We start from the raw sequence: 15,954 nt of genomic DNA, 5'->3' as shown, positions 1-15,954 counted from the left end.
AGGCCCAGAACACAGTGGATCTACCTCTGTACTATCCTTTACTACAGGTGTGAGCGAATTCCCACATACATATGGTGTAATATTTCATCCACATGTCTCTGGCACTCACATCTCTCTTTTGACATATGGGTGTGATACAGTTTTACTAGACAATTTTTTGTTGGAGTTAAAAAATAAAGTGTAGAATGAAGTGGAATGATGCACCCAGAAATATAACAGTCCACAAATCTTCAGTGGTGATTAAAAAAATATTCTTCCTTTATTTCCTTTTCATATGATGTGTACAAAATTCCATTAAACAAACATCCAGCCAACGTGTTTTATTCAAACAAGCATTTGAACTTCTTCCGGGCTCTAGTATCTTAATATTTATTAGAATCCTGGTTTGAAAATTTGTGATAGCAGTATCCAAAATCATTGATCACATCAAGCAAAGCTGCAATTAGATGATTAGGGCATTAGGAAGAGACATGGAAGGCCAATTGTGATACGAATTCAGGTGTCACATGGGTAACACTATTGCCCCACCCTATATTGGATCAGCTGTATATATTTTGGCTCGGGAATATGGAGATTATCCAATTGCAGCTTTGCTTGATCTGACCAATGCATTTTGATAGTGCTATCACTAATTTTCGAACCAGGATTCTGATGAATATTAACATACTAGAGCCCTGATGAAGTTCAAATGCATTGGAAGATTTGTGGACTGTTATATTTCTGGGTGCACCATTCCATTTCTATCTGCAATTGGGTTCTGCAGGGCAACAGTATCAAACAACGGCTGGTACTGGAAAAGAAGTGCACTGGGCTTTAAATGGTTGGAACTGTGTGTGAGGTGCATTTAACAGGTCTAACAGGTCTGCCTTTGATGCTTGATTTGTCTGCTAAAAAAATGAAGAGATTGAATGTACATGCAATAACTTTGATTAAGATTAAAAGTCTTGAGTGAAAACAGCATTTAATGTTTTGGGTAAAAATATGTTCGAGGCATATAAGCTGCAGAATATATACTTGTGCATAGATCGCCATCTGGTGTTGGGCTCAGATGTTTGCACTTTGTTTTTGTATTGGAAGAAGTTCTTTGTAGTCACACTTCTAAAACAAGAGATTCTCTCTCGCTTGCAAAAGCACGCAATAGAACCAGTTCCTATACACCATCAAGGCACAGGGGTTTACTCCCTTTACTTCCTCATACTAAAAAAGGACGGTACTCTCAGGCCAATATTAGATCTCAGAACGTTAAACCTGTACATACCATCTGACCACTTTCGCATGGTCACTCTCCAACAGGTCCTCCCATTGCTCCAACAAGACGATTTCCTTGCCACTCTAGTTCTCAAGGACGCCTACTTTCACATTCTAATTCACCCTGCTCACAGGAAATATCTACGGTTTTAATGGACGGTCAGCACTGCCAGTTCAAAGTGCTCCCATTTGGAGTCACTACAGCACCCAGAGTCTTCACAAAATATCTCGCAGTAGTAGCAACTCACTTGCGAAGACAACACATTCATGTGTTTCCTTACCTTGACGACTGGCTCATAAAATCCAAGTCACGCAGCGATTGTGTGTAACACACACACAAAACAATCCAGCTCCTGCACAACTTCGGTTTCACAATAAACCTCACCAAGTCACATCTTCAACAGTCCCACACCCAACAGTATCTAGGCACCAGAATAGATATTTCAAAAGCCCTTGCATACCTCAACCCAGCCATGATAGCCAGCATGCAAGCTCTCATTACTAAATTTAAACCTCAACACTCACTACCAGCTCAAGTGTTTATGCAACTAATAGGGATGATGGCCTCTTGCTTTTTAATCGTACCTTATGCAAGACTCCAAATGCGTCCATTACAAGAATGTTTGGCACATCAGTGGAACCAAGCTCAAGATCAACTTACAGATCTGGTGTTGGTAGACAGCTGCGCACATCGCTCTCTGCAGTGGTGGAACACACAAATCATTTCCAAAGGGTGGCCCTTCCTAGACCCGGTTCCACAGATAGTGCTAACAGCGGACGCATCGCTCACCTGCTGGGGAGCTCCTCTCTTAAACTATACCATTCAGGGTATGTGGACCCATCAACAGAAATTGCTCCACATCAATCACCTTGAATTACTGGCAATTTCTCTCGCATTAAAATCATTCCTAATACATCTTGTACACAAAGCTGTCCTCGTACGTACGGACAATATGACCGCAATGTACTATATACGAAAACAGGGGGGGACACTCTCTACAGCTTTCACGCCTAGCGCAAAGCATATGGAGATGGGACAATCCTCAGAAAATATACCTCTTAGCAGAACATCTTCCAGGGGAACACTATCCAGATTGCAGATCTGCTCAGTCAACCGAAACAACAGATCCACGAATGGGAACTTCATCCGCAAGTTCTTCATCCGTTTTATTAAATGTGGGGCCACCCAGACATTGATCTGTTCACCACACATTTAAACACAAGATGCCCAAGCTTCGTCTCCAGGTATCCACACCCATTGATGAACTGGTCAGGCTGATTTGCGTACGCTTTTCCGCCTTTCCCGCTCGTTCCATTACTGTTGCACAAGCTCAAACAACAGTCTCTCAGAATGATCCTAGTTGCTCCAACATGGGCACGGTAACCATGGTTCACAACCATGCTGGAACTCAGTAGTCCCACATCAAAAGTTGCACCTTTCCCCATAGCTTCTCACGCAGAACCATGGCGAGATCAGGCATCCAGATTCAACTCAGCTGAACCTAGCGATCTTCCTCCTGAAGTCTTAAAGTTTGGTTACTTCAATCTCCCGCCAGACTGTATGAACGTCATTAAAGAGCCTAGATGTCCTACAACTTGAGCATGTTGTGCAGCTAAATGAAAGAGATTCGTGATCTACTGCAATATCCACACAATCAATCCACTAGATGCTTCAATTCAAAACATTATTTGTTACCTCCTGCATCTACAAAAATGTAATCTAGCATTCACTTCTATACAATTACATCTTGCTGCCATAGCTGCTTACCTACAGAACAGACAACACTTGTCATTGTTTAGGGTACCTGCCATTAAAGCATTCATGGAAGGCCTTCAAAAAAAAAATTCTCCCAGAGTTTCACCTTCTCCAGTGTGGAATCTAAACATTGTCCTTACCAGGCTCATGGGTTTTCCCCCTTTGAACCTTTACATAAATATGAGCTACAATTTTTCACATAGAAAGTAGCTTTCCTTGTGGCGATCACATCTCTCAGAAGAGTTAGTGAACTCCCGGCATTAACCATACCAGAACCTTTTTTACAATTGCATCACAACAAAGTGGTTCTTAGGACGAACCCTAAATTCGTCCCAAAAGTTGTTTCTGCTTTCCACCTTAACCAGTCTGTTGAACTACCAGTCTTTTTTCCTCAACCAGATTCAGTAGCAGAACGGGCTCTTCATACGCTTGAAGTCAAAAGAGCTCTCCTTTACCACATTGAAAGGACAAACTAAACAACTTTGTGTAGCTTTCTCACCACCACATAAAGGCGATCCTATATCAAAAGCTGGAATTGCCAGGTGGATTGTTAATTGTATCCAGATATACCACCAAAAAGCAAAGAGTACATCATCCATTCCCCTTAGAGTGCATTCCACACGCAAACTAGGGGCTTCTATGGCATTCTTAGGGAAAATTCCCATAGATGACATTTGTAAAGCAGCAACATGGTCTACACAGCACGCTTTCACAAAACACTATTGTGTAGATGTGCAGGCAAAACAACAGGCTAGTGTGGGCCAGGCTGTACTAAAGACACTTATTTAAACCACTGCAACAGATACAGATGACCACCGCTAGGAAGAGTACAGGTTGTGCAGTCTATGCACAAGTATATATTCTGCAACTTATATGCCTCGAACGGAAAATGCTACTTACCAGTATGCATCTGTTCTTGGCATGTAGAGCTGCAGAATTATATACGCCCCCCCCTGGTACCTTTATCTGTTGCAGTGCCATCTTACTTATATACATCATACATGGACATCTCTTTCTCACAAACTCCATCATCACCATTTATTGCGAAAAAACAATCTGAGGATGGAGTTGATGCTCATGCTCACTATTGTCCTAACTAGGAGTCACCTATCTAGTGACTAAAAAAAGGACTTCTTCCAATACCAAAACAAAGTGCAAACAACACCAGATGGCGATCAATGCACAAGTATATAATTCTGCAGCTCCACATGCCAAGAACAAATGCATACTGGTAAGTAGCATTTTCCTTCAAGTAGCCCTCGCACACCACCGACTAGACCCTACTAACTTCAGTCAATGCTTTGCAGCCCCCAGGAAATCCCAGTCCTGGAGAGACCCTCATATACTCAGAGGGGTCGAAATGTCATCAGCAACCATTAAGGATAGTCTTAAAAGCACCAGAGAAGAATCTGGTCCTTGGTCTGAAATAGTGAACCAGAATCACAAAAGACATTCTTTATCTCCAGTAACCTGTTGTTTGAAATTTTAAAAGTCACTATATGTCCTGATGAGCGCTCGTTATGGTCCCTTCACTGGGCCAAAAAAGTCAGTTTTTTCCTTGTTAACAAACTACGAATTATTGCTTTTGCACTGTAAATATGAATTGCTGTGTTATTTTATAAATATGTTTGTAATGATGAATAAATATATTACTAATTTCGGCTGAATTTAGTAAAAATCCTAATATTCCTTGGCTACCTTTTTCACAGCATCAAATACTATTGTAATTATTTAATTAATCTAGGTAGATTGATTCTACCGTATGCTATACTCCATTTTTTTTTTCTGTTTGATTAAATCATTGCAAAAGTCAAAACTTGCGATAAATACAACTTTGTTCAAAATGAGTTCCTTGTGAACAGTTGTTGCTAGCTAAATAGCTGATACCCAGTTCACATGGGAATATGAGCCGCTCTTGTGTTTTTGAAATACTTCCATTATACTTTGCATTTTTTATATGCCTAAGCGGGGCATTCAATTCACTTAGCCTCCCATTTTCTGTCACTCCCATCAAGCTTTCGGATGCATGTCCATAGAAATGATGGACGACCTTTATGCTTTAGATGACCACATGTTTCCAACACTAAACTTCGATTAGCAGAAGCAGTAGCCCTATTTTTCAGGTTTCTCTATTTCTTTACTGCCAAGATAGCAATGCAGCGGCAAATTTTTGAACTCAAGAAGTGTTCCTAATATAACCAAAATACCACTGTCCAGCACATAATTATTAATTGTCAGCATTTTTATGGCATCAGCTCCGGGTTCGTCTGGTATGTGTTTAATAAGGAACTATGCTCTGTGTGTGCAGCACGAGTCCTATATTCAGACTAGTTTTTGTCAGTGTGCTTCATGTATCATATGCTTGTCTTGGTCTGTTGTGGCCTTCATTTACATGCCCAATTATATGTAGGTCCTATTCTTTTTTAATTTTTTTTATTCCCCCCCCCCTTCTTTTTTGTTGAGAAATGGTAAACCATCACTGTCATTAATGCAGTTCCTGGACCCATCGCTAGCTAATGTAAAATTGGAGTAAGTCTAGAATCACGCAGCACTAGAGCAAGGAGAGTTATTCGGCTAAATAGGAGCTCTAGAAACAATTTCTAGATGACCTGTGCGCAATTCGTGGTTGAGGTTTCTTAAACAGAAGAGCAATACTTAATTAGAGTTCAGAAGTGTTTTAATCAGCATGTTGATCATATCTTGCAGAAATCAGTTTCTTGTGTGAATTACTTGAGAAACTTCACCACATCCTCGTCGTCTGTCAGTCGAGAAGATAGAAGATTGGTTTACGTTGGCAATTTGGCAAGAGCAGTTCTTGGTATGTATGTTACCTAAAGTTTTCTTCTATGACGTTTTTCTTTTGAGGGTGTTTGCACCCTATTCCTGTGAAATAGTTTTTATGAAACGGGTTACTACACCTGCATTTTCTAACGCCAGGTGGGACTGTAAAGATGTGATGACTGAAACAACCTGGACTGATACAGTAATGTTAGGATGTATAGGCAAAGCCAGTGGGTCCCGCCTCTGCAAGATCTATTGGCTTTCTCAATGATTTTGAGAAACCAACAATGACAGCAAGCAACTAACAGATTCTTAAAAAAGTACCTCCAAAAGCACATGGGCCATTGTGGGAACCAGAAATGTTGACAATACAAGAAGTCAAACCTTAATGGTGTGGCCTGGAGGAAAAAGAGGATGACGAAACTGGGTCATAAAAATGCCTTGCTATCATAAATGCAGTTGTGAAAATTTAGCCCATCACAGCGGAGGTGCAGTCTTCGAAAAAGTGGTCCAGTGAGAAGACTTTATGCTGTCTTACTCCTTTCATGTGAGAGAATGTAGTGCCAGGGAGACCAGAATCCTCTGCGTCATTCCAGTGGTCAGCGAAATGAGAAAATTAGATGGTTATGGAGCAAGGGATAATTTAATAAAAAAGCCACATTTTAAAAATGTCCTAAATCTTTTACAATTGAACATACAGTGGCACTATAGTTTGTTTGTTCTAGAAAATGGCAGCATGCAGAGACCGCAAATGTCCTCATTGACGAGCCCTCCTGGTGTTCGGTTTGTTCAAAAGAATGAAAAAGGCCGAATGCAAACTGTTCTTTGGCTGGTATATTTGATTTATTAAAGTGCTTTCTGTATACCTGCCTTTTATTGAAATGATGAATCCTCGCAGGTTGTGTTGAAAGCTTAGCTTTAATAATGACTTGAACCTCAATGACAGCGCAAGAACAGATGCGTGTCTACCTCCTTCCAGCTCCCTTCTCCTCTGTCCCAGTGACCTCCTAGCATTCTACAAACTCGGAGAAGACACACACCCCAGAACACCTACAACCTTGCACAATATAACACTTACCATTTCTTACAAATAATACAGGAAAATGTATAGCATAAAATTGTGCTAAACAAATAGCAGTGAGGAGTTTAAAACCCCTCTGATAAAATTCTAAAGAGATTAAATCCTTCGTAAATAACTCATAAGCACCTAATTACATATATGTGTAATATAACTCTCCTGTGTCCATCCCACTCTTGGACACTCCTCAATCCGAACCCACACAACCAGCCTCATTTGCTCCCGGCTCTTGCTGCACAGGGTTGGGGTAAACACTCTCTGTAGATTCAGCGACACTAGCGCCTTTACAGGTGTGAAACCCTCAGTCACTACTTCCGTAGGAATTACATCTTCAACCCAATCATATTTTCTCGGATGTATACATACCCCGTTGCCCAAACCAGAACTATCTCCTTCTGAACCAGCTTTAGCACTCACCTTGAATAATGCAATTATTTTAGCATGCCATACCTTACCATCACTAAGCAGCGCAGAACTACATAAAATCTTCACTACTTTAAGAGGAGTAGAATATTTACTTTCCCCCTTGCAAGTCAATCTCCTTTTTTTTAGTTCCACATCTCCCACACGCAGGCTCACTTTTTTCACTCCATGTACGTGGTCATACGTGTTTTTATATTTCACTTGACTCAATTCTAGGGAATCCTTTAACCTCCTTGCTGACCATGAGACAACTTTCTTGCAATTTAACCAACCCATATTGTATTTAGTATGTGGTGCTCTTCCCCTCGTCAATTCTAATGGGCTATGCATTGTGGATTCACACTGAGTAACTCTGTAGGCCCCTACAGTCTTCGTTAACTCACTCCCCCAATCCATTCAATTACTGTTTGACAGTTCAATGATTCCTTTTATAACCCTGTTAAAGCTCTCAATGCTTCCATTGTCTTCAGGATGATAAAGGGATGTGGTTCTATGTACAATTTCAGGTTTCTTTATGAAACCTTTGAAACAGTCAGCCACAATCTTCCCCCCCATTGTCTGAAATTATATCCTTCAGCAACCCCTCACATCCAAACACCTCTCCCATGAAATACAACGACTCAGAATCTGCCCTTTGGACCGCTTTGACTTCTGGCCATTTAGAGAAATGATTAATAATCACCAGAATTTATTTTTGAAGACCATTAACATCCGTCACATGGCCAAAAATGTCAATCCCCACTCTCTCTCCCAAGGCATACTTGGAACTGCAATAGGTTTAAGGGTGATCAAAGTTTTATCAGAGTTAATACACTTCGCACATTCTCTGACAACCCTCTCAATGTCTTATTCCATCCCAGGCCACCAGTAAGAACGTTTAACTCTACACTTGGTTTTCGATATTTCCAGATGTCTTTCATGGCAAAGATTAATCACCTTGTCCCTGAATGCCTTTGGTGGGATTAACTTGCCTCCTCTGAGCAACAACTCTTACTCAAGGGATAACTTGTTCTTAACTTCCCAAAATGGAATACAATCTTTACCCTTTGTGAGCTTTTTCTGGCCAACCTTCTTGAACATATTTACAAAAAGTAACCAAGATATCCTCCAGGGAAATAGCCCTGATCCATTCTGCATAAGTAATGCTATGCAATTCTTCTCCAAAAATTGTCGCCACCAACCAACCATCCCAATCATTCTTTACTTCACATTCCACTGGTAGAGGACATCTGCTCAAAAAATCTTCAATTCTGTTACGTACACCGGGCACATACTTCACTTCATAAACAAAATCCAACAGCTGCATGGACATGCGTGAGATTGTGGGGGACAATTAACATAGATCCTATGATGTGAGGACTTTGTTGAGAGGTTTATGGTCTGTTCTCACTATGACAATGGTACCCCACACAAACTGTCTAAGGCCCCACACAAACCCCAAAGTTTCCCTCTCAATAACGGAGTACCTTTACTCCGTTGATGTAAGTTATCTGGACGCAAATGCTACCATGCTGTCAGTTCCATCCTCTTGCACTTGGGACAACACATCATCCAATCCTCTACCACTCGTGTCTGTAATAATGAAACTCTTGAGCTTAGGTTCAAAACCTTGAAGGGCTGGACCCGAACAAATATCCTTTTTAATGCCATCAAAGCTGAGCTGGCACTTATCAGTCCATACAAACTTGCACCCCTTCTTAAGTAGTTGCCGAATGCAAAGCATTTTCTCAGAGAACTTGTAGACAAATTTAGAATAGAATTCAGCTAAACCTAAAAAAGACTTTACTTCATCCTTACTCTGGAGTACCAGGACTTCCTTGAAAGCTTCCACTAAGTCTGACCTAAGACTTATCCCTCGTGAACTGATCTCATGCCATATGTATGTTACGGTCGTCCTTGCAAACTTCCACATGGACTCTTCTACTGTCAATCCATAAAATTCCAACTTTCTTAGTACCTCCAGCAGAAATCTATCATGTCCCTCTCTATTCCTGCCCATGACTTAAATGTCATCTTAAAAGAAAGTTACATTCCTCATATGTTTAAACATTAGGCGTTGAAACATGGCAGCAGTCAATGCCAATCCAAAAGGGACCCGTTTAAACTGGAACATCTCAATCTGGGTGATAATATCAGTAAGATGTTTGCTGCTCTTATGCAGGGGAACCTGATGGTATACAGAAGTCAAATATATAGTGGAAAACCACTCCATACTCCTAGTGACTGACAGCAACTTCGCAATCCATTAAGTTTCCTTAAGTCCACACACAAACGCATGTGGCCGTACGCCTTCCATGCTACAACAAGGTGGCGACCCAATCTGAAGACTATACTTGCTCAATAATCCCACTGCCTACCAACTTATTGATTTCACTGATCACTTCATCTTTAACACTCATGGGTATGCTCTTTAATATGTGAATGCAAGGGCAAGCACCTTCTAACAAAGTTATTTTGTGAGAAAACCCTTTAAGTACCCCCACAAAACCAGTGAAAACCTTGGGAAAATTCACCACAAACTCACTGCTTCCTTCTTCCTTCTTCCCTTCCCTTATCTATACTTAAAACCGGATCTGGACTATTGGGATTAAGTAGGATACCCAGCTCCCCTTGATCCCACCATCCCAAAAAACAAGGTCCAGAAACAGACACATAGAGTTTGAATTCAGCTTGCCTTCCTTTAAACATGAACAACAGTTTAGGATACCCTAGTAAATCAATAGCTTCACCAGTGTAACTCACTGGATGATCATCTCACTTCTCTAAATGTACACCAATCTTCCCACAAAATAAATCCAACCAAGTGTCTTTGTTGATGAGGGTGTAGGGCAAACCTGAATCCGCCATTAGGGTCACTTGCACACCACCAATCACTTTACAAACCGGTTTCTTCCTTTGTCTGCCATCCGCCCCACTCATCTCCTCATGTAAACACAGGACTTGGGAATCTTCCTACTCTTGGTCGTGCTCATCAACCACACACATTACCAACCTCGACTTGCGACACACACATGCGAAATGTCCTGTGAGCCTACATTTTGCACATTTCTGGCCTAGTGCAGGACACCTCTTATCCTGGGCTAGATGTGAGATGTAATACTTCCCTTTTAAATCAGAAAATCTCTCCTCCTGGTTTTGTTTGCTCACACTTTTCACTTTCATACTTTTCTTTTCTTTTTTGAGCCTGACCTGGTCACTTATGGGAAATCCTTCCCATAACAATTTTGACCATATCCTCACTAATCCCCTATTTACTTGATGCAAAAACAACTCTAGCACACCCGGAAGTAAGCTCAGACTTGCTAATGATGGCTGCCACCTCCTGTAAACTAGAGTCTCCATGGATATATAACTTATCTTGTAGATTGGGATTATTACAGTGCATGATGACTTGGTCAAAAACTAATTAATCCTCAGTTCCCACAAATTTACATGACAATGCTAATTTCACCAAAGTAGCCACATAGTCCTCAATTTTCTCACTCTGGCCTTGTTTCCGATGATAAAAGTTAAAACGATGTACAGCTTTACACACTGTAGGTGGAAAATAGTCATCTAAGTCTGCTATGGCTTGTGTGAATACGTTTCCCCAGAGTGAGGTTTCTTCTCCATACGATTGTAAACCCTTAAACCACCTTGTCCCAAGCAATGCAAAATAATTTTCTTCTTCTTGTCAGGAGACAGTTCCTCACTTTCGAAGGTGTCAATGTAATTTATGAGATAGTCTTTCCATTCTTCCCATCTCAGGTTACTAACTTCATCATCTTTCACCATATAAGGTTGCTGGGCAGGGAGGTTCATTGTGGCCATGGTCCTGCTATACATTCACAAAATTAAGAATTGCAAAACTAAACACTACTAAAGACCCCTTAGCGGAAGTACATGAAAAGCTACTAACTAGACATCCATTGCTGCTGAAGGATATGCTCTGCAAACAAAGTTGGTCTGCTTATCACTGTGTATAAAAGGTGCTTAACACCCTTCTGCCTACTGATACGCATACAATTATGTAACATGACCAGTACCTGAAACGTGATCTGCTACCCTGTTCCTGTGTATTTATGACTGGTACCTGCTCAAAATTACTCTCCTGAAGCAACACGCATGGTGTGCGTGTCACCGCAACACTGCAGACAGCTTGTGGTGAAAGTCATTGACTCCTTCCTCCTGCACTGAATCGACGTGACGCTGTATAAGAGCCAGTGGAGAAAGCGGTCAACACCTTCCAACTGCTGTGGGTTGACGCAGTGTTGTCCAAGAAATATGGGCACGTTCCAAGATGGCCGCTGTTGTTGAACAAACGTGTGCTGGATGCATCACACCGTAGAGCATCTATCCGCAATACGCTTAGCGACAAAGCAGATACCACCGCTCCCTGGCGTACCACGTAACTCCACCTCGACCATCTGACGTGTCAATTGACGGGACTATGACGTTTCACACACTTCATCCTTGCGCAAATTCCTCATGGCAGCAACGGTCCACACGGACACACCGGTAAGAACTACTAATGTTGCACATTACAACAGTCAAGTATACAAGGAGATAGGCACTCCGCATATGTTCCAAATAGTCCTCACAAACACTGTGCTAGCGAAAATACAGCTTCAGTCTCCGCTCTTCACCACACAATATTGAATTCTATAGTCGGGTGGCCTCAAATGTGGTTTCATGGAGGGTCAAGTCACTTTTTGCCATTATTGCAATGATGAATCCACGCAGGTAGTGTTGAAAACTTAGCTTTAATGATGACTTGAACCTCAATTACAGCGCAAGAAGAGACGCGCTTCCACCTCCTTCCAGCTTCCATCTCCTCTGTCCCAGTGACTTCCTAGCATTCTTCAAGCTCAGAAATGACACAAGCCCTAAGAACACCTACAAGCTCACACAATGTAACACCTTTCACACATACATTTTCAATTAACAAAGCATATTTATAGTAAGGGAAAAGTAAAAAGGAATGGTAAAGATACAGTGTTAATTTTAAAGTACCTCTAGGTTCCTAAAAATAAAAATAAAAATAGAGGAAAGCAAAGATGCTCTTAAAGATGTTAATATAACCAAAGGTCATGCTATTTCGATTTCCTGTTGATATAGCAACCTCTTTGGTTTTTGAGATTGTCTACAGTTCTTGATGTCTTCTGTCCCAGATTTTGAACAGGGACCAGCCCATGAGTCTTGTTGCCTCAAACAGATCGCTGAGTAGATGGAAAATGTTCCACAATCTCTAACTGCTCTCTAGACACAATATACTTCCTCAGATTGATTAGTAGTGAGGGCTTTTCAGCAGGAAACAGGATACAAATTCTATTTGGCATCATGCCTATTCATCAGAGACTACAAAGTTCCTTTTCTTGATAAATAGGCATTAGCAAGAGGGCTTCATTTCTTGCCATGTTGAGCAGTCTCCTCTCACTAAAGTTGGTCAGTCTTAGGATATGGTGGGGATGTTGAGAAAGTGCAAACAGACCGGCGACATCAATTTGTTCTTGTCTTCAAGGTGGAGTTTTAGGAAGGTTTTCAGCACAGTGGTGTTAAATTCCTTTTTTCGTGAAGAGACCCAGGCATAGGTTGCTGGGTGCCAGCACGTGCTTAAATCGTTTTGCTTCCTTCTCCCAGGGCGTGGTGTACTTGGATGTAGTCTGCATGGTGAAGTGTTTCTTTCATGCAAGGTTGCTCTTGTTGTTTTTCAGCTCTTTAGGCTGAATTTGATAGGCACCATTTGGCATCTGTTGAGAATGGAGTTAAATCCAATGATGTCATATTCTAGAGCAATTATTGGGAATCCTGCTAGAAGCATAAGGAGGGTTTTCCAGAATTTCCTTTCTTGGACGTCAATTTGGACAGTGTGTTTGCTCAGGCCCCACGGTTCTGTGCCGGATGCAATTTGACTGGTAGAGGGAGAAGAGGTTTCTGCAAATTTTGGTCTCCATTAGTGAATGCTTTATTGCTATTGCAGATCCTTTTTAGAGCCATTACTTTTCGATATCGAGTGCCAATGAAGTGTAGGATGGTGGTGCTCAATTGAGACTAGGGAGAAGGCCCAAAATGAGATGGGTGGCAGTGTTTGAATAATTTTTAAATGATGGGTCGAGAAACCATAAGTCAGAGATCTTCAATCTGTTGTAGGCTGAGCCCCCCCCAGCTGATTTTTTTCAAATGTCTGCCCCCCCCCCCACCACCTGACAGAAATTCCTGGAATCTCGTACACCACATAATCGACCGCCACCCACTTATCTCGGACCATAACCGGCAAATAATGTCCAACACAATAAGTGTGTTTAGTTAACTGCAGGTTTGTGTTTGGGTGTGGTTAAATGAGAGGCTTATTACACAGCTCAAAACTCAATCTTCCAGCAGGTACATTAGTCACCAGACCCTGGTGAACCACACCTGAATATAAGTGATGCCTCTTTTATTGTTGCATAAAAAATGCTTGATATACAAGGAACTTTGCAGTGTCAGCCCCCAGTAACAAACCCGCCCCCACCTTTCCAACCTCCCAGGGAAACGCCTGATACCCGGTGCGGCCAGTCAGCCTTGCTACCACCCTCCAATGGTGCCCCTTATCTTCGCATAGACCGTCCCTCTTGTGTATTTGATTTCTTTTATAGTGCTACTCATCACAAGTATGCACAGCAGGGTGTCGGAGTGCTTTACATCACACATATTATATAATGACAATGACTCATATAAATGTGAAAGTCAATGTTCTGAAGATAATGGGGCTACAAGGTGTAATCATTCTTTCATCCATCATTAAGTCGTTCACCATTCATTCATTTCACCATGTCCTTTCATCTGTGTGCCCATCCATGGCCGCACATATTCAACCATTTGCAAACCTATCCATTATATATCCTTCAATCCATCATTTCACTCATCCATCCCTCCATCCACCCTTTCACCCTATCCATCCGTACACTCGTCCATCCATCCAGCCATTTACCCTTTCACCCATCCAACCATTCTTTCACTTACTCATCCATCCACCCAGTCACTCGCCCTTCCACCCATTCACCCTTTTAGTCATCCATCCTCCCTTTCTTTTTCCATCCCCCTTTCTCTTAGCCATACATTAAGCCTTCAATCAACCCACCCACCCATCTACTAAAAAACTCATGAATCCATCCATTGACCCAATCACTCATCCATCCTCTCTCATCCATCCTTCCTCTCATTCATCCTTCACTCCTTCCCTTATCTACCCATCCTTTTGTCCATATACCCCCTTTCACTCACTCATCCATCCTTACATCCACCCTTTCTTTCATCTGTCCATCCACCCTTTCACTTTTCAATCCATCCATCATTTCACTCATTCATCCCCTTCCACCCATACATCCATCTGTTTACCTCATCCGTCCTCCCACTCACCCATCCATCCATTCTCTCATTATCCATCCATTCACCCTTTCACTAATCCACTCCGCCATCCACCCATCCCTTCACTTACTCACTCACCCACCATTTCACATTAATTATGAGCTGAGCTTTCGTCTGTTGGTCTGGGGGCTTACTTTTCTCTGGGACTAAAAACGGGTGTTTTCAAAAACCTGTGGGATACTTGCACCAGCCTTTGCCTCACGTACCTCCCAAGAGCAGTTGTCGAAGTAGTGCATCGACTGTCCTGATCCTGAGGTCACTGTAAACAATTGCCTGACAGTACTTAACTGCCATAAAAGTAGTCATGACACAAAGCATCCCTTTGGAAACACCTTGTGCCCATGTTCCAGCCCTTCAACTACACCTGCCGAGTGAACCAGAACAAGGTAAAGGTAGAATGTATGCTACACTTGGCTGTTTCAGCAGCAGCAGCTTCAGCGGCAGCTTCACAGCATCATCACTACCCGAGGCAGGTTCATGTATTTCACTGTTCAGTTTTGATGGCAGATGTACTCATTCATTCATTAAGTGATTGTGCTTCAGACCATGATAGGTTGTCAGGCAGCATGTATGGACACTTTCTTCTTTTCACCACCACCTTAAGGGGTGAAATGATTAACTCACTCAACAAGCAGACATCAAAATGTAATTCAGCAGACCTTTGGCCATTTCCTTCCTCATTTTCTTTCTAACTGTATCCTGCAAGTCCTTTGTCCATCTCCGTTTTTCACCCCAATGCTTTCATGAACGCTCTTTGGAAGTTAGCTAAACTCCAATGCTTCCCATTCCTATCCAGCTAATGGAACAGTCCCTACCTACATTATACACTCAGACTAAGCAGCTTAACTTCACCAAGCCAGGGGCGCAAAACAGGCCCCTGCAACTCATGCGGCGCAAGGGGCCCCTCAACCATTCAGGTGGCACCCCATTCAGCCCAAGACCAATAAGCATATGTGAAACTCTGTTATGTTATGTTAGGCGTACTTTTATAGCGCACGACTCACCTGGGGGCATCTCAGCGCTTGCATAGAGAAAGGGGAGGCTGAAAGGTGGGAACCAGAGTCCATATTACTGCAGAGTTCAAAACAGGAAGGCTTTTAATTGTTTCCTAAAGGTTCTGTATGAGGCACATTCTCGCAGAGCAATAGGTAGTTGGTTCCAGTACCGTGGAGCAAGGTACGAGAAAGCTTTGCCCCCTGTGTGACTAAGACGTATTCGGGGGACCTTTAAGAGAGCTAGTGAATTAGATCTGCGATTTCGACCAGATACATATTTAGTACAT

General features: G+C 42.0%; 1 protein-coding gene across 1 annotated transcript in view; it reads left to right on the top strand.

Annotated features, from left to right (window-relative positions):
* Positions 1 to 15,954, top strand: part of TMEM70 (transmembrane protein 70) — an 88,906-nt gene that overhangs the window by 37,976 nt on the left and 34,976 nt on the right. Inside the window, exon 2 of the mRNA XM_078687133.1 lies at positions 5,711 to 5,822. Coding sequence (XP_078543259.1) covers positions 5,711 to 5,822 — 112 coding nt within the window. The remainder of the gene's footprint in view (positions 1 to 5,710; positions 5,823 to 15,954) is intronic.

The sequence above is a fragment of the Lissotriton helveticus genome, chromosome 4_1 (genome assembly GCF_964261635.1).
Source record: "Lissotriton helveticus chromosome 4_1, aLisHel1.1, whole genome shotgun sequence".
Lineage (NCBI taxonomy): Eukaryota > Metazoa > Chordata > Amphibia > Caudata > Salamandridae > Lissotriton > Lissotriton helveticus.
Note: the sequence above shows the minus strand (reverse complement) of the source record. Positions and strands in the feature narration are given on the sequence as shown.